The following is a 20137-nucleotide window of genomic DNA, read 5'->3' as shown; positions in this document are numbered from 1 at the left end:
CTTTAAAAGAAATCTTTTTTTCTGAGCAGTAAGTCTCAACAGTGGGCTTAAAATATTTAGTAAACCATGTTGTAAACAGATGTGCTGTCATCCAAGCTTTGTTATTCCCTTTACAGAGCAAAGGTAAAGTAGATTAGCCCTAGGTCAACCCCTAGCCCAGGAACTTCCATATGCCACATGCACAGCCATAAAAATAAACAAACAAACAAATAAAAAAATAAAGCCATCAGCTGCATTAGTCCTTTGAATCTTTGAAGCCAGGCATTGACTTTTCCTCTCTACCTATGAAAGACCTGGATGGCATCTTCTAGTATAAGACTGTTTTATCAACATTGAAAATCTGTTGGAGTCCCCCTTGTGGCTCAGCAGGTTAAGAACTCAACATAGTGTCTGTGAGGATGCAGGTTCAATCCCTGGCCTCAGCCATTGGGTTATAGATCCAGCGTTGTTGCAAGCTGTGACATAGGTCTCAGACATGTCTTGGACCCCGTGTTGCTGTGGCTGTGGCATAGGCCTCAACTGCAGCTAGAAAATTTCCCCGGCCTGGGAATTTTCATATGCCGCAAGCACAGCTGTAACAAGAAAAGAGAAAAAAATAAGAACAAAAATCTGTTGTTTAGTGTCAACTTCATTAATGATCTGAGCTAGATCTTCTGAGTAACTTGCTGCAGCTTCCACATCAGCACTTGTTGCTTCACCTTTACTTTATGTTATGGAGATGGTCACTTTCCTTAAACCTCATGAACCAAGCTTTGCTGCTTCAGACTTTTCTTCTGCAGCTTCCTCACCTCTCAGCCTTCATAGATGTGAAGAGAATTGGGGACTTGCTCTGATTTAGGCTTTGGCTTAGGGGAATGTTGTGGCTAGTCTGATCATCCATCCAGACAACTAAATCATTCTCCATAACAGCAATAAGGCTGTTTTGCTTTCTGATCATTCATGTGTTCACTGGAGTAGCACTTTTCGTTTCCTTTAAGAACTCCTCCTTTGCATTCACAACTTGGCTAACTGGCACAAAAGACCTAGCTCTGAGTTGATCTCAGCTTTTGACATGCCCATCTCATTAAACTTAGTCATTCCTAGTTTTTGATTTAAAATGAGAGATTTGCAATACTTCCTTTCACTTGAACACTTAGAGTATTGTGGGGTTATTTATTGTCCTAATTTCAAGGGATATAAAGGCCCAAGGAGAGGGGGAGAGGTGAGGGGATAGATGGTCAATGGTGCAGGCAGAGCTCACACATTTATTGTCTAAGTTCGCTGTCTTTTATGAGGGCAATTCCCCAATTACAATAGTAACATCAATCAACACTGATATCACTGATCACAGATGAACATAACAAACATAATAGCAATGAAAAAGTTTGAAATATTGTGAGAATTACCAAAATAGGACACAGAGACATGAAATGAGCAAACGATGTTGGCAAATGTTGCCAATAGATTTGCTCGATACAGAACTGCCACAAAACTTACATTTGTAAAAGACAAAATTTTGGCAAAGCACAATAAAGTGAAGGACAATAAAAGGAGGTATGTCTGTATTATAACAATTAGAGAAGGAGAAAAACTACTGGTCCAAAAAAGACAAATTATGATGCTATTAACATGAGAATATACTTCTTCTTTCAAGACATATCTTTGAACAATATAGTGCTTGAAGGATGGTTGGAAATAAGCATTAGAATTTAGAGGGAAAATCAGTTTGAAAATGTATTATGTTTAATTATATTTAAAACAGGGAGTTCCTGTCGTGACTCAGCAGAAACAATTCTGACTAGTATCCATGAGGACACAGGTTTGAACTCTGACCTGCTCAGTGGGTTAAGGATCCAGTGTTGCCATAAGCTGTGGTGTAGGTCAAAGACGCAGCTCAGATCCTGAATTGCTGTGACTGTGGCGTAGGCCAGCAGCTATAGCTCTGATTCGACCCCTAGCTTGGAAACCTCCATATGCCGTGAATATGGACAAAAATAAAATACATAAATAAAAGGACAAAAAGGACAAAAATAAATACATAAATAAAAATAAAACACATTTCAGGAGTTCCTTTTTGGCACAGCAGATTAAGGATTCATCATTATCACTGCAGTGGCTCTGGCCACTGTGCTGAGTGTCTGATCCCTGGCCTGGAAATTTCACATGGGCACAGTGAAAAAAAAAAAAAAACCACCATCACAACAACACATTTCATATATTGCAGTAAGCAGAACAATTACCTTTAAAATTGGGTCTGATTCTTGCATCATACCCAGATGTCCTCCCCATTAATTTATCCAGAAAGTCCGAAGGTGACATTGGGGCACTTCGAGACCTGGCACTATCTGTTTCCTTTGTTGCAACCAAACTACAAATGAGAAAAAAATACAGATTTTACCAAAAAAAATCCTTCTAACAGTTGTTACCTAAAAATATAAAACAAAGGTGCTAAGCAAAACTATTCTGAAAACAAACAAAAGCTTTATATATGCTACAGTGAATATTAACATAATGATAGGTAAGTATTTACAGATTTATAGTCAGAATTTATAAGTTTTCACATGTATTCAGCCCAAAAGTCAGAAGTGACATTATTTTGTGTTAAGTCGGGTAACAAGGCCACTCCAAATTATTAGGGTTTCAAAATTTCCATATACCCAAACGATTTCTGATTGCAATTTTTAGCTAAAATTATCCCAAGTAATTCAAGAATAAGAAAACAGGGGGGAAAAAAAAAAGGAGTTCCCATTGTGACTCAGCAGGTTACGAATCTGACTGGTATCCATGAGGACTTCCTGCATTTGATACCTGGTCTTGCTCAATGGGTTAAGGATTTAGCGTTGCCGTGAGCTATGGTGTAGGTTATGGCATGGCTTGGATCTGGCATTGCTGTGGCTGTGGTGTAGGCCGACAGCTGTAGCTCCAATTCAACCCCTAGCCTGCAAATCTCCATGTGTCGCAGGTGTGGCCCTAAAAAGTGAAAAGAAAGGAAGGAAGGAAGGGAGTTTCCTTCATGGCTCAAGCGTTAACGAGCCCAACTAGGATTTATGCAGATGTGGGTTCTATCCCTGGCCTCTCTCAGTGGATTAAGGATCCAGCGTGGTCATGAGCTGTGGTGTAGGTTGCAGATGCAGCTTGGATCCTGTGTTGTTGAGGCTGTGGCATAGGCTGGCAGCTGTAGCTCCAACTCGACGCCTAGCCTAGGAACCTCCATATGCCGTGGGTGCAGTACTAAAAAAGCAAAAATAAAAAAGAAGAAGAAAGAATTAAAGAAAGAGAGAGAGAGAGAGAAAGAAAGAAAGAAAGAAAGAAAGAAAGAAAGAAGAAAGAAAGAAAGAAAGAAAGAAAGAAAGAAGAAAGAAAGAAGAAAGAGAAAGAAAGAAAGAAAGAAAGAAAATAGCAGGGTAGCTCTCTTGTGCCTCAGAGGGTTAAGGATCTGGAATTGTCACTGCAGCAGCCAGGGTTGCTGCTGTGGCAAAGGTTCAATCCCTGGCCCAGGGAATTTCAAACATGCCACAGGCGTAGCCAAAACCCACCCCCCCAAAAAAAAACAAAAAAAGAAGAAAAAAATATGAAAGTTCAACTATTCTTATTGCTCTCATAGAGGAAAATAATCACCTTTCAAATGCTGAAAATTTTTCTTAACAGTGTTAAAACTTCTGTCCTATAGATTAAATAACAATGTTCTTGTCTTCAATTAGAGTGAGTGCTTCCTATATTAGTAACACACTTGGCTAAATTCTTTTTTTTTTAATGCAGTTTGTCATTCATCCATAGTACATTTTGTTCAGATCTAAAATTTGTGCATGCAGATTGAGGAACTATCATAAATATAGTCTGTGCACTTGGCTATTAGCTGATAGGAACCTGTGTCCAGGAAAGGTAAAGGGTTATCGTATTTCTTCATTCTAAACCTTTTCCCTTTCATGCAGCTGCTCATCCTAGAAGCCCCCACGTATGACTGCACCCCCATCCAGCTCCTCATTAGCCCAGGTTGGTTCCCAGAAAGCCTGGCTCTACTTGCTAATATCAAATGATTCTATTTTATCCACGGACTTTCTGAAAGGCAAGCAGACTTTCTGAGCACACATATGTTTGAAATATATACATACAACCTGATGCTACTTCCTGGAGACTGTCAATCATCACATCCTCTCAGGTCTGTCACTCAACTTAACACCAAATCCTGAACCTTTTTGGTCACTCTCAGCAGTATCCTGTTATTAAATTTGTCCTGCTAGAATTTCTAACAAGCAATGAAAATGGGCCTTAGAACACCACCATTAAATTGTCTACCACACACATATATTCAGTAATTCATATGCACAACAGTAAAATGCGCTATTGATGATAATGTGAGAATAATATTTCTGAAAGTATGGCATCATAGCTAACAGCACCTATTAACTACTCTCCTGTTCTAGAGAATGTATCTAGTTCTGGACATTCTAAGTCATTTATCTTTCCAATAACTTTCATTCTGCCTTTCTTGCTTTCTAAGTAGAAGCGTCTTCTCTCCCAATTCTACTGGTTCCATATGACTTTGTTACATTTTATCTTTGATTATTACTGGTCCATTGATCAGTGATCATGGCAATCACTCTGGAAAACTTATTCTAATATCATCATCATCACAAAAAAAAAAAAGTTTAAAAAAGCCTGCTCTTTTTTCAGTAACTCCAGACATTTCCTCTACCAACTGGTTTTAAGTAACTTTTATCTGTCCTCTTAAGCAGCAATGCTCGCTTTCCATGGCCCAAGAACACTGGACAGAAAAAGGCACTGCAGGAAGTCTCCTAGCTACATATTCCTGCTTCTAAACCATTCATTCCCCTCACTTACTTTGAAAAATCCTTCCTTTCAGTTGTCAGAAAATAAATTTCCATATTCTCTTGCCGACAAATAAACCAACTCACCTGGATCTCAACCAGTAACATTCTGCCTCTAAACTTTTAAAAAACAATAGATAATTCTGTATGCTGAACTGACAACCTCTCATATTTCACACTGGATGGGTGAGATTATCCAGGTCAGCCTTATATGCAGCGACATGTCTCCTTAGAGAGAGATGCAGAGGTGCATTTGACTGCGGGCAGAAGAGGGAAGGCAATGCGACCCTAGGCTGAGATTAGAGTAGCCACAGTCGAGGAAGGCCAGCAGTCAATAGAGGCTGGAAGGGGAAGGGACTGACTAGAGCCTCTGAAGAAGTGTGGTTCTGTTCATACCTTGTTTGGGGCCCCATGAACTGATTTCAGACTTCTGGCCTCTAGAACTGTGAGAAAATACATTTCTGTTGTTTTAAGTTGCCTGGTTTGTAGTCATAGGAAACTAATAGAAGCCTTCCAGTGAATTTTTCATTTTAGTCATCTACTTTTCAACTCCAGAATTATCTTCTGTTCTTTTTGTGATTTCTATCTCTTTGCTGGTGTTTTGTACTTGGTGGGATATTATTGTCATAACTTCTTTCCAGTTTGGGGGGGCATGGTTTCCTTTAGTTCTTTGAATGCATTGAAAATAGCTGGTTTAAGGTCTTGGCTGGAGTTCCCTGCTGACCTAGCAGGTAAGGACTTGGCATTGTCACTGCTGTGGCTCAGGTCACCAATGTGACACAGGTTGGATCCCTGGCCCAGAAACTTCTGTATGCTGTAGGTGTGGCCAGAAAGAAAGAAAGAAAGAAAGAAAGAAAGAAAGAAAGAAAGAAAGAAAGAAAGAAAGTCTTTGTCTAGTAATTGATTTTCTGAAGTAATTCCCCAAGGGTACCTTATTTATCATATATGACAAGGGGAACATCTGTTCAGTTAGCTTAGAGATAAACTAATAATTGGACAGGAATTTTCTTAAATTCCTAGATCCAGTAAGTTACTCAGTATTTTCTGGGGGCCCTGCGTTCATGGGGTCACGCTTCAATATGGAGTCAGGCCACAGACAAATCAGCCTTAGCCTTTACTTCTTATTTGCACAGGGCTCAAAGGCCACCAGAACTAAGAAGTAGGATCTCCCTAGGTCTTTCCTGATCACGCACACAGACCTGGGTGTATTTGTTTGCTGGGGTTTAACAAAATACATTGACTGGGTGGCTTTACCAAGTACCATTGACGGGATGGCTTAACAACAGAAATTAAATTTCTCACAATTCTGGAAGCTAGAAATCCAAGATCAAGTTGTTGGCAGGGTGAGCTTCCTCTGAGGGCCTCCCTCCTTGACTTGTACATGGCCATCTTGTCTGTTTTTTCACGTGGCCCTTCCTCTCTGTGTGTCTGTGTCCTAATCTCCTCTTCCTAGAAGGTTACTGGTCACACTGGATTAGGGTCCACCAGTACGACCTCATTATACCTTCATTATCTACAAATACAGTCACATTCTGAGGCATTAGGAGTTACAACTTCAGCGTGTGAAGTCTGGAAGGATGCAGTTCAGCCCATTATCATGGATGATGACAGCCCTGTACAGTATGTGTGGATTTCTAGGTGCCCAGGAATATGTGGTGTTTTTTTCAAACCCCTATACACATACCATTCCACTGCTTTTGCTTTTAAGCTTTTTGGTTAGTCTGTTGTTTGCATCCACTGTTGTCTACTGCCTCAGGTATCCTGGAAGTTAAAAAATTGACAAACATCCCCAGGAAAAAGCCTTTTCCAACTGACTGAGCATCAGGTTAGGTCAAATGAAAGAAATCTTGCAAGTAGGGTCTCCCAGAAAACCTCCATACAGGTCAAATCATATTTTCCAAGAAGATGGTTTTCAAGGAATTCAGACTCCTTTAGCAGCTGCCAGGCTGTTTTTACTTTGACTGCAGTAAAATATATGTCCTTTTTTAGGGCCGCACCCATGGCAAATGGAGCTTCCCAGGCTAGGGGTCCAAATGGAGCCTACACCAGAGCCACAGCAACGCCAGATCCGAGCCGTGTCTGTGACCTACACCATAGCTCATGGCAACGCCAGGTCCTTAACCCACTGAGTGAGCCCAGGGATCAAACCTGCAACCTCACAGTTCCTAGTCAGATTTATTTTTGCTGTGCCATTACAGGAACTCCTATATTTGTTTTATTGTATTTGTGCTTTTAGGAACCACATACCTCACAGCTCCAGCCATCTCCTCTCCCTCTGGATAACTGTATTTACTCCCATGGTAACAGCTAACTCCCATAAAACTGTTCTGTAGATTTTAAAAACATGTCTTTTTTCACAACTAATGTAAAGATACACTTTTAAAAGAAAAGATACAGAGCTTCCCTTTTGGGGTTCCCCCATAATGAATGGCCAATGATTGTAATAGACTAAGTATCAGTAAATATTTTATTAATAGAAGAGAGAGAGGGTGGGGGGAAGAGAAAGAGAGAGGGTGGGGAAGAAAGAGAGAATGAGAAAGGGAGAAGGAAAGAGTTAAGCATCAGTGTGGCCAGTGTCAATTGAGCATAATTTTCAAAATTTGACTGCATATTTTTTTCTAGACATATTAAGTAGTAAATAGCACAATAAAAAAACAAAATTATGAAGGGTATCAAATGGAAGTAAGATTTATACTGCATGCCTACAATTTTAACAAAATGAAATAATTTGGCAGATATATGCTGAAGTTTAATAATAGTAATCGCTTGCGTTCATACAGTACTTACCTTCCAAAAAGTCTGTCTTTTCCTAATTTCTAAAATAAATTTTATTAACTTCTAAAATGAATGTTTTCAAATGTCACATCTATTATTAATCTTACATTAGAATAGGAACATTCAAAAAACATCTTTTCATCTGTCAAGCAATCCTTTATTCATTGTAATGGGCTACTATAAAAGTTTGATATTTGAACCAATGTGAGGAATGAGGTACTGAATATTTTCCTGTTTTGAAGTTAGAGATGTCCACTGCATACACTTTTTCTTTAATTACTGCCCCACACTGAAGCAGTGGTCAGCACTGGCATGCTAATGGCATGTGACATACTTTCTATAATATGCCATGTTACCTAAGGACCCTTGGTATTCTAGGCACCTATAGGGAGATAATAGGGTTAGACAATCAACATGTAAGATTTTCTGTGGTTAATGTGATATGATTCTACCAGCAGATATTCCTGCCCTTGACCTTAACAGCGTGACAAGATAGTATCAGGTGGGTCCTGTGTTCTATCTGCTTTCTCTCTGTATGCCATGGATCTGAACAGAAGCAAAATGATTCAGCATCATCTCACCAGATCATCAGTGAGCCTCTTCCACGAAACGCACATGCACACTAGACTTGCATTGTCCCAAATTCCAGGATGAATATTTCAAACTCTACTACCAACACAAACCTGAATCTGTAACGTGTTCACAGTTCAGGAGACTACTCTGCCTGGGCCCCTCTGGGGTCTACAGAGAATCCACGGAAAGCTGCAGAGCACTGAAGCTGGGACGTGAGATTATAATGAGGAGAACAACAGGCTGGCTCTGTTGTTCCTGCCACTTGGAGCAAAAGCTTCATGTTTTATAAACAGGAATTCACAGCCATGCTCTGCAGAATAGCGCCTATTCAAAATGAAAAAATTCTGAGCAGAAAAATATTCCACATTTCTTTACTAGCTATGTTTCCTTCGGTGACACACACTTATAGTATGAGTTTCCGTGGGACAAATACGGAAGTTTAATTCTTCAGTAGTCGACATCATCTATACATACATATTCAAAAGCATTTTAAAACTCAGGGTACAGAAAGGCAGTGAGCAGAAATCTAAGATGAATTTGGAATGGCTTTTGGATAAGAAATTTTATTATCAAGTCCATTTTTTTTGGTCGAGACCTCCTCTTTTCAAAAAACGTCATATTTACAGCAACTTACTAAGGCTGTTAACAAATTACGCAGGATCAGTACTTTTGAAAGAAACAGCTTTGGATATTTTAGAAGTCTTTATTTTATAAAGATCTCAAAAAAATCTCTGTGCCATTTTTCCGGCCTCCCACACTTGGCTTGTCTTTTGTATGCTGTACCAAGCACTAAATTTACTATTAACTTTTCTTGGAAACTCTATGTGGGCTCACACACATTCCCATCAATGAATGCTTTTTTTTTTTTTAATCTTAAGCATTTTACATGTTCTTATTTTTCCAGAGACGTCACTTGAAAATACAGAGATTTCAATTTCTGAGAGATTGGCAGAAACCTATTTTCTTAAGCACTGAAATCAAATACCACAATTCATAAAAAGATAAGTCCCTTCTCTTCCCATCTATCCTCTCCCTTCTTTAAAGAAACAAGAAAGTAAACTGTATCCATTTCCGGAGGACAGAAATAATCACTAAATATAGCTGCTTTAAAGATGGATTTAAGAAGTTCCCTTGTGGTGCAGTGGGTTAAGGATCTGGCATTGTCATTGCTGTGGCTCAGGTCATTGCTGTGGCTCAGGTCACTGCTATGGTCCGGGTTCCATCCCTGGCCCAGGAACTTCCACATGACACAGGTACAGCCAAAAATAAATAAATTAAGATGAATTTAATATAATTGTCAATACTTATTTAATTTTGCTAAATATACATTAATATTGAGAGAAAATATGAAAGCTATAGCTAGGAAATATAATGTGGGTTTGAGACAAGTATTGGCACATGAGGCCACAAATCTCTGTGCATCTATTTTCATGAATTGATTTGCACAGAAGCAACAGTGACCTGTGGGGAATAAATCAGTGCCCAGACTTCCAAGGCAGAGAGGTTTGGGGGGATGAGAGGGAAAGCCAGGTGACTATGTATCAAATAGCTTCATAAACCAGTCCTATAGGGTTACAATTTTTTGTGAAAAAAAATATTGTCACAGTAATTATTTAGAACTGAGTTGTAAGAACAGGTAATTGATATTTCAATCTCCAGTTTGAAAAACAAAACACAGAATGGAAGAGATAAGCATTCTTTCCAATTCTTTATGGCTTCAGTCACTTTACTGGAGAACTAAAGAAAAGGTGGGACATCTGGAAACATTTCACACTAAAACATCCTGCTGCAGAAGAGGAAGTATTGCTTGCCAGGATGACACAGGCCGTGAAGTAGACTTTAAGTTGCTTGTTTGATATTAATTATTTTAAAAGGAGGTCAAAATGGAAGAATATAGGGAGTTCCTGTTGTGCTGCGGAAATGAATCCGACTAGTACACACGAGGATGCGGGTTCAATCTCTAGCCTTGCTCATTGGGTCAGGGATCCCGCATTGCCGTGAGCTACCACGTAGTTCACAGACATGGCTTGGATCCCGCATTGCTGTGGCTGTGGCATAGGCCAGGAGCAATAGCTCCGATTCAACCCCTAGCCTGGGAACTTCCATATGCTGCGGGTGCAGTTCTAAAATAAAAAAAAATTTAAAAAAAAGGAAGAATATAATGAAAATGGGACTAATGCCTTTGGAGACTCGGAGAAATAACTAAAAATCAAGAGGGCACTGGGATCCCAATTCTTGCCCCTGTGGGCAATGTGCCAGTGAAATATGATTATCATTGTAAAGCAATCTCATTCCTCCCTACAGTTAGATGAGGCGTAGGCTATTTTAATTAACCTAACAATAAAAATGGCAGTCGCTTCTTTGAGCTCCAGGCACAGGGTTCACATATATATATGTATGTATGTATATGTATGTATGTATGTATGTATATGTGTATATATATGTGTGTGTGTGTGTATGTATGTATGTATGTATGTATATATATGATATCATTTCATCCTCATAACAACTTTTCTGGTTAGATATTATTGCCTACATCTTACAGATGGAGGAGCTAAGGTATCGAGAGGTTCTTTGCCAGGCCACTCAGGTATCACATTTATAAGCCAATATTTTAAAACAAACTCTCCACTGAAAACAACCAGACAAGGTTAAGAAAACAAAAGTGTGCATTGGAGAGCTAAAAACACAGTGAAAAAATCCTAGGGCTAAGACCTAAAACAAAGGAAATTAAGTGAGTCAGGTATTGAGTGTGGCATGATAGTGGGCCGGACATGGTAGCAGTCTTTACTCCCGGGGCAGGGGAGAGGGGAGATTGCCAGTTACAGGGGAATCATGTCAGGCTGGCTCATTAGGTACCAGGGTAATTTGTGAGGAGCACACCTCTCACTGTCCCTTTGATAAGCTATCACGAACTGGGGCCTGAGGCAAGTATGTGGGAAGGTCAGTCAGTAGTGCACAGCATGCAGGTGAAGCAGGCACTGGCGGGCAAAGGATGTACAGAGAGCAACAGAAGAGCCATCTTGAGTGGCTGGACCATAGACAGGCTAATGAATAACCAGGGAAGAACATAGAACACATGTTTAGAAATAGGGAAAAATCAAGATATCAGAAGTTTAAAAGAGAAACTGAAATCACTGAAGTTATATGTCTGAAAATGGTCATTTAATGATGCAACTGGAGAGTTGTAAATCAGAATGTCATGGGGGCCTTTTAAAAGGCCTGATTGCAGTGGTGTCTACATTCAGTGCTTATCTAAATTAGGACTTTTTAGGGGTGTCTATGTTCAATGCTTGCTAATTGTCAGTGATGAATTACATCTTATTTGTGTGTTTGTGTATGAAGGGTTAATTTAGAGCAATAGGCAGAGATAGGGTGGGAAGGAGGACTCCATTCAACAGTAAAAATAATAAGATTATCTGAGGTTTATTTAATCTTTACATACTTTTGTTAGTTTTATCTACAAAATTTACTTTTATCATAAAGTCACTCATTTTTACTAAATGCTTTCAAAATGCTGGCTCAAAACTCATGCTAATTTTTAAAACTTCTATGGAAACTGTCTATTCTCATGGGTAATAGTTTATTTCTTTATAGTTTTAGCATCAGCTTATTTCAACTGAAAGAACTAAAAGGCCATAGCACAGTTAATTAACTCTCTGATTTATAGCTTCTTAATGACTTATTTATGTTAAAGAAAACTAATTATGCATTTCAGAAACATTGAAAATTACTTAGAATAGACTTAATCATTCCTATTATGTGTCCAGTGCACAAGATAATTAAATGAAAGTCATCATGGTACAATGGTTGAGGCTCCAGATGGACAGCCAGGAGGCTTATATTTTGTTCTAGTTTTGTCATTAACTAGTTGTTTCTCCTTGGGCAAGCCAGACAGTCTTTAACCAGTGTAAAAATAGAGACTTAAAGTGGCACGCATTTTTCAACAAAAAGTGCAATCAAACAAATGACACATTCCATACACATGTTTCAAAATGCCAAATTTTTATGCCAATGTTTGGATTTTTTACTTTGATAACATGACTCTTTGGGGAAGGGATATTTTTAATTGAAATAAAGAGAAATTCACTCAACCTAATTAATGCAAAGGTCATTGAATAATGTAGCAGTATCTCATGAAACCCAGGTGTGGAAAAAACTGAGCACCATAAAGAAAAAAACTTGATGGACCCATTGCAGCTTATGGATTCAACTCATGGTAAGACAGTAAGAGAGTCTCAAAGTCACATCACAAATATATAATTATAGGGGCCTTAACTGATTTGCTTTTCACCACTCTTTCGTAAATAACTTCTCATTCAGGAGATTCAGTCTTTCAGAACTCAACTACTGAATGACTATTTAAGGCAATTTTGGTTTTATCCTGTCTTTAGTTCAACAGTTTGATTTCAGTTCTGGTATTCTAGCAAGATTTTAAATAATCAAAAGAAGTCTATCAATTTGTGTAAATTCAGTGAACATTTCTAGGAGAAGAGGCTGCTGAAACAGTGATCCAGAATTTTAGGCAGGAAAAGACTTAATGGACAGAGACAAGAAAAAAAATCTTAGAATCTTGGTTTCATGAGAAGGACAGAGACTAAAGGAATGTTAGTGTTTGGAACAGAGATTAAGTGTCAACATAATAACAAATGAAGAGCACTGGAGGGACAAGGTCATGCAGGGCCTCATAGATCACATGATGGACTGTTATCTTTATAGCTCCCATCTGGAAATAATTCCAGTGGTCAAAGTGAGAGCTGAGGATATTTTGAATAATTTTGAATGCAGTATAGTTGAAGAGTAAAAGAATCTAAAAGATACAGACCACTAATAAACTTCACAAAATTTAGTGATGGTTTGGTACTGAATGTGAACGAGGAATGTTTCAAGCATGACTGTAATGATTTTTAAAACACTCAGACTTACAACCATTATGGAAAATGTACCTCAGAAAAATGTACCTCAGAAAATGTACCTCAGAAAACTCAATATAGAACTATCGTTTGACCCAGCAATTCCACTCCTGGGCATATATCCAGGCAAAACTTCAATTGAAAAAGATCCATGCACCCCTATGTTTACTGCAGCACTATTCACAATATCCAAGACATGGAAACAACCTAAATGTCCATCAACAGATGAATGGATTAAGAAGATGTGGTATATACAATGGAATACTACTCAGCCATAAAAAAGAACACAATAATGCCATTTGCAGCAACATGGATGGAACTAGAGACTCTCATACTAAGTAAGTCAGAAAGAGAAAGACAAATACCATATGGTATCACTTACATCTGGAATGTAATATATGGCACAAATGAACCTATCTACAGAAAAGAAACAAACTCATGGACTTGGAGAACAGACTTGTGGTTACCAAGGGGAAAGGGGAGGAAGTGGGATGGACTGGGAGTTTGAGGTTAGTAGATGCAAACTATTGCGTCTGGAGTGGATAAGCAATGAGATCCTGCTGTATAGCGCAGGGAACTATATCTAGTCACTTTTGATGGAGCATGATGGAGGATAATGTGAGAAAAAGAATGTATATGTGTGTGTGTGTAAGTGTGTGTGTGTGTGTGTGTGTGTGTGTGTGAGACTAGGTCACTGCTGAACAGCTGAAACTGACACAACATTGTAAGTCAACTATAATAGAAAAAATAAAAACCTTAAAAAAAAACACTCAGATTTTGACACTCCTCCCTTCAAAGGGTAGAGCCTAATTTCCTCCCCTTGAATGTTGCCCATACAAAGTAACTTCTTGATAACGTGGATTCTGTGGTTTGCTATAAAATGCATTGCTACTTCCATCCAGATCTCTTTTGGATCATTCACTCTTCCCTCAACCACTCAAATAGCTACACAGAAGAAAATGAGAGCTTCCACCAGTAGGATTTACCAACTTGCCAGTCACTGACTGAGCCACCTTAAAATTGGATTCTCTACCCCAGTCCAGCTTTCCCATAACTGCAACCCTAGCTGATATTTTGACAGTAACCTCATGAAAGATTTTGAGCTAAGACACCTACCAAAGCTGTTCCTGATATTCTGACCCACAGAGAGTTGGAGGCTAACAAATATTCATTGTTGTTTTAAGCCACTAAATTTCAGGATAATATGTTATGCAGCAGTAGTTAAGTAACATGTCAAGTCTTAGCTTTCTGGCTTGAGCAACTATATGTATGAAGATATTATTTGCTGCTATAAAACAGCATGAAAAGGGGGACCAGATCTGAGAGTTCTGATAATGGATTCAGTTTTGAACCTGTTGAATTAAAGCATGGTTTTAAAACATCTAAGAGGAACTCATCCAATAGGACAGGTTATCTATGCTGAAAAACAAAATTTTGCAATGGTATTTTACTGGATAGTTCCTTTGAACATTTTTAGTAAGCGTGCTGGCATGGAAGGGCCATCACACTTGCCACCTTCTGCCTAGAAAAGCACTCTCTAGAGCCCACTTTATTGCTCTCTCAATCTCCTTCAACTCTCCACTGAAAAGGTCTCTTTGAGGAGTTCCCTGGTGGCTTAAGGATCTGGTTTTGTCACTGTTGTGATACAGGTATGATCCCTGGCTCCACATACTGTGGGCATGCCTAAAGGGTAAAAAAGATCTCATTAAATCCCTCAGCTAAAAAATATCTTCCCTTCTCACATTTTCTCTTCCCTTTCTGTTTCTGCTTTACTTTTCTCTATAAAATATATCATTAGCTAAAATACTTGGAGTTCTCTGTGGCACAATGGGTTAAGAATCCAGCGTTGCCACTGCAGCAGCATGGCAGTGGCATGGGTTTGATCCCTGGCCCAGGAACTTCCACATGCCATAAGGGTGGCCAAAAAAATAAATAATAAAAAATAAAATGCTATTTATTTCACTTATTTATGTTGATGTTTTCCTCTACTGGGAGAAAACTTCATAGAAGCAGGGATTTTTGCTAACTTACTACTGTATCTTCCAAACTTGGGACACTGATTGGTAAGTAGGAGCTAGTCCATACATGTTTTTGGATTAAATGAACAAATAGTACATATTTGTGAGATGGATAAATAATATATATTTTAAAAACAAGATTTGGAACTCAATAAACTTTCAATAACATATTATTATTATTTCCATTGAAGTTAGTCTTCAAGAGAGTGGTTCAAGTGAGGCTATGTTTCCCCAGTGATGATATCAGACAAAGTCAGTGATTCAACGCTTTCAACTTTAGTGTAACCCCAGAGAGTAATAAAAGCACCCTTTATTTGGTTTAGAAGATCACTGTCTCTTTGGAAAGTAGAGCACACAAAGTCTTTGTCTGGATGCTGCTTCATATTTTCTCTCAGAGAAAAAAAAATGTCTTCCTTAAAAAGAAGAGGTGAAAGCTACAGCAAAAACTTCTACAGTTTATAGTTCTCTCCTTATTCTATCTAAGCATTTTTGGTAAATCACTTTTTAAAATCTAAATTCCAAAGTTGTCAATCAGGCATTTACAATAATTAGGTTTAAAATTATAAACTTAGATCTGTAGCTTTATATACATATATCATTACACTACATGCCATACACTAGCTACATGCGTGAGGGTTTCAGTAAAACTCTATTTAATTCCCCTAAACAACAACAAAAAAGCCAAGTTTTAAAAAATCTAAGAATAGGCATCCCCGTTGTGGCCCAGTGGTTAACAAATCCGACTAGGAACCATGAGGTTGCGGGTTTGATCCCTGGCCTCGCTCAGTGGGTTAAGGATCCGGTGTTGCCGTGAGCTGTGGTGTAGGGTGCAGAAGCGGCTTGAATCCCTCCTTGCTGTGGCTCTGGCATAGGCTGGCAGCTACAGTTCTGAGTAGACCCCTAGCCTGGGAACCTCCATATGCTGCAGAAGCGGCCCCAGAAAAGGCAAAAAGACAAAAAAAAAAAAAATCTAAGAATAATCCAAATAAAAAATTTCTAAATTCTTATGGAAAGGTAAATTCTTATGGAAGAGTAAAATGAGCAGATTTCTAATATAAGACAAAGAAGAGTATTTCTTCTTCAATATTTTATTTAATATATAACATATATGTTTATATATAACATACATTTAACTTGTTACATATTTAATGTATATTGTTATATATTAAATATAAAAATTTGTATATATTTATATATAATATTTAATATATTTAATATTAACATATTTGCATGTACATATACACATACATATGTGTATCCACATACATGAATATATATACCTATACATTTGTATAGATTTATATGCTGATGTCTATAGATACACGCATACATACAAAACATATTTCTGTGTTCATTTAGTTATATATACATGCCAAAAAAACAGTTACTGAACACTCTAGATGCAGTTGAGGAAAATATCAATAAAGCCTCTGCGGCCAAGGAATGTACTTTATGGTAGAAGAAACAGACAGTAAACAAACACAGAAGTAATCGAGATAGAGATTGTTCTATGTTCTCAGGAGAAAATAGCCAGAATGATCAAAAGAGCAAATAAATGGAGAGGCCATGTTGGATGATTGATTGATGAAGACTTTCTAAGGAAGTGAAATGTGAGCTGAGTCGGAGCAGAGGGAAGCCTATTTCAGGCAGAGAAAACAGCTGCTTCAGACGTGATGCTTTGACAACTGGCAATCTATTGACAAAAATAACATAAACTTGATCTATTTCATAGCATGAACATGATTAAAGCTCTAAATATGTAAATAATTAAATATTTTTTTTTTGACCATACCCACAGCATGTGGAAATTCCTGGGCCAAGGATTGAACCTGCACCTCCACAGCAACCCAAGCCGCTGCAGGGACAATGCCAGACCCTTAACCTGCTGCACCGCAGCAGGAACTCCTGGGTTAAAAAGTACTTTTAATCTGTATTTTGAACCCATTATTCCAGCCAATCTATGAATCAAGGGGGAAGTAAGCAAGCAGCCACAAATTCAAGGAAGGAATAGTCTACCTGCATAAATGCCCTTATGGGAAAATCATGGAGAATATACTGCAGGAAAATGAAGGAGTGAAACAGGAGATGGAATCCTGTAAGGAGCTGATACAACTTAGAAAGTAGCAGTGGAATTTCCTCAGATGACACCTATGCCAAGTCCTCAGAAAACAAATAGTCTTGTTTTGATCAGAGGAGGAGAGAAATCTAGGAAGGCCATTTTGCTGTCGGGGACCATGAGGTTTGGAATATATTGAACAGACAAAATGGCAGGTTTAAGAATGTGAGGGGAAAAAAATGAGTCTTTGAAGGAGCACTGATGCAAGTAAAGACAAAAGAAGACAATTAGAAAATTGAGGGAAAACAAAATGGAAAACAATAAAGAAATAAAGATATTATTCAAATGTATGGAAATGATCATCATCAGAAGAAAAGCACACAAACGTTTAGAAATGGATGCACTACAGGTGTTCTCCAGTGGTGCAGCAGCGTTAAGGATCCAGCATTGTCACTACATCAGCTTTGATCACTGCTGTGACATGAGTTGGATCTCTGGCCTAGGAACTCCCACATGCCATGGGGGCAGCCAAGAAAAAAAAAAAATGTTTTCTCTAAGGAAAAAGAGCTAAATGCAAGGAAGATTGGGCTGAAGTGCTACAAACATCATTAAAGCTTCTATACCATTTGATTTTTAATCCATATGCAAAACATACTTTGAAAAAAGATTACAGTAAAGGATTAAAAATATATAAGAATTTGTTTAAAACTTGTCATAAACAAGGCAAGATAAAATAGAAAGGTTGATTTATTTAGTACCCACACTCTTTTTCTTCATTAAACATTTATTGAAAATGTACAATATGCTAAGCATTGTTATGGGGCTTGAATTCAGCAACAAACAAAACAGGCTAAAATCCTTGATCTCCATGAGCTTGCATTCTAGCAGAATGGAATAAAATTAACTAGAAAGAAAACAAATTAGTAAAGTAGAGCCTATTTTGAAAGAAAGGAAAATTTAGAGCAAAGAAAAGGATAATCAGACGTGATATGCCCAGGGGAGGGGGGAGGGAGTGGGACAGACTGGGAGTTTGGGGTTAATAGATGTGAACTATTATGTTTAGAATGGATAGGCAATGAGGTCCTACTGTACAGCACAAGAAACTATATCCGATCAACTGTGATGGAACATGATGGAAGATAATATGAAAAAAAGAACGTAGATATATACATATATATTTATGACTGGATCACTGTGCTATATAGCAGAAATTGGCACAACATTGCAAATCAATGATACTTTAATATGAAATTAAAATTAATAAAAAAGAAGTGATAGGATGTGGGGGACATGTGAATGTTTTAAGTAGAGTAGTTAGAATAAGATCCACTGAGAAAGAGATGCTTCATCCAGGTGTTGAAGGAGGTCATGGAGTTGGCCACCTGAGTTATCTGAAGGCAGAGTATTTATTTCAGGCAGAGAGGGCAACCAGTGTAAAGGTGTAAGCCGGGAACATGCTTGATGTATTCACAGAACCAAAAGGGATGAGAATGGAGTTAGCAGGGGGGATAATAGCTGAGAAATCAAATCAAAGGATTAAATGGAACAAAAAAATCATGTGGGTGTCAGAGCCTTTATAAGGAATTTGGCTTTCACTTTTATAAGGAATGGAAGTTTTTAAGGCATCGAGTAAATATAAGCAATAGCAGGCCTTTCATTTGTAAAGAACCATCACAACGTTCCTGTTCAATACAGACAAGGATGGGACTGGGGAGGTTGGCGGGGACCAGTTAGATTACTATTACAGTCAAGGGAATGGTGGCCCCAACCCAGCTGTCATATTGGAGGTGATAGGAAGTGGTCATATTTTGGACATATCTTGAAGCTTGAAACAAGATGACTTCTGACTGAGAGTGGTCAAGGAGAAGCCCATGTTTTTTGGTCTAACTGGAAGGATAGATTTGATTACCCCCAAATTGGAAACTGAGTGGAATAGATCTGGGGCAAAAATCTGGAGAGCGGTTTGGGGCATGTGCAGTTTGAGATTCCATCTGCTCTCTTACCTGGTGAATACGCAATTGGTTCTAACATCTGTAGTCCGAGGAAGGACACCTTTTTTATTGCTTAAGGCACACATTTAGAAAGTGTTATAGACAAATAGATAGCAAGGGAATAAGTGCAGGTAGAAAAGAGAAGAGGTGGAGGAGAGAAGAAAAGAGCAGACTGGAAAGAGCAGCCAGTGAAGTAGGAGGAAAACCAGTAGAGTGTGTGTCCTGGAAACCAGTTAAAAGTACAGCAAGGAGGAGGCCGTGATTAACCATCAAAGGCTGCTGACTGGTTGAGTAAGATGAGGACTGAGAATGAGCCATTGCATTTTGTTAGGTGGATGTCAACTGTGACTTTGACAAGTGTAGTCTTAGGGAACGCCTGGAGGTGAAAGCCTAATTAGAAGGGGTTCAAAGGAGAATTATAAAGAAATTGTGGCAGTGAGCATGGCTCCAATGGCAGGTTTTTGAAATAACACATCAATACTAAAAACTCAGAAACAACAGGGAGCACAAAAATAAATTAATTAGAATTGCTTAAATGCCATATCCTCCAGTACCTTCATTTGCTTATTCGAGTGGGAAGTGATGCTCTTCCACTGAATTCTTATTGGCCATTGGGCTCTGTCACGCACTGGTTTCCATTGTTGACGTGTGACACACACGCCTTAATCTCTTCTGCTGTAAACTTCAGGGCCAAGGCAGAGGCTGTGTCCTATCACTCATCTTACTGGAATTAAATCAACAAATAAAAGGGTCTTTCTAGAATCTTTCTATAGAGCTCAATTTAATAAAGGGTGAATCACTCAAAGCACTTCATTCCTTATGTTCCAAACAAATCTCAACCAGTTTAACTTGTCAAAAGATCACTGACTGTGGTTTCAGAACCATTTTTCTAGTGATAATTAGAAAGTTATTATATCAAACCAATGGGGGAAAAGCTGATTAAGAATTGTGCTTCTCTTCATAATCTTATTTGACTAAATATCCCTTAGACCTTTAAAATATG

The 20137-nt window shown here is 38.4% G+C and overlaps 1 protein-coding gene across 2 annotated transcripts in view; it reads right to left on the bottom strand.

Annotated features, from left to right (window-relative positions):
- Positions 1 to 20137, bottom strand: part of GLRA3 (glycine receptor alpha 3) — a 168530-nt gene that overhangs the window by 130172 nt on the left and 18221 nt on the right. For both annotated transcript variants that reach the window (XM_047761724.1, XM_047761725.1), the window contains exon 2: positions 2220 to 2347. In XM_047761724.1, coding sequence (XP_047617680.1) covers positions 2220 to 2347 — 128 coding nt within the window. The remainder of the gene's footprint in view (positions 1 to 2219; positions 2348 to 20137) is intronic.

This window comes from Phacochoerus africanus, chromosome 15 (genome assembly GCF_016906955.1).
Source record: "Phacochoerus africanus isolate WHEZ1 chromosome 15, ROS_Pafr_v1, whole genome shotgun sequence".
In the NCBI taxonomy this organism is placed as follows: domain Eukaryota; kingdom Metazoa; phylum Chordata; class Mammalia; order Artiodactyla; family Suidae; genus Phacochoerus; species Phacochoerus africanus.
Note: the sequence above shows the minus strand (reverse complement) of the source record. Positions and strands in the feature narration are given on the sequence as shown.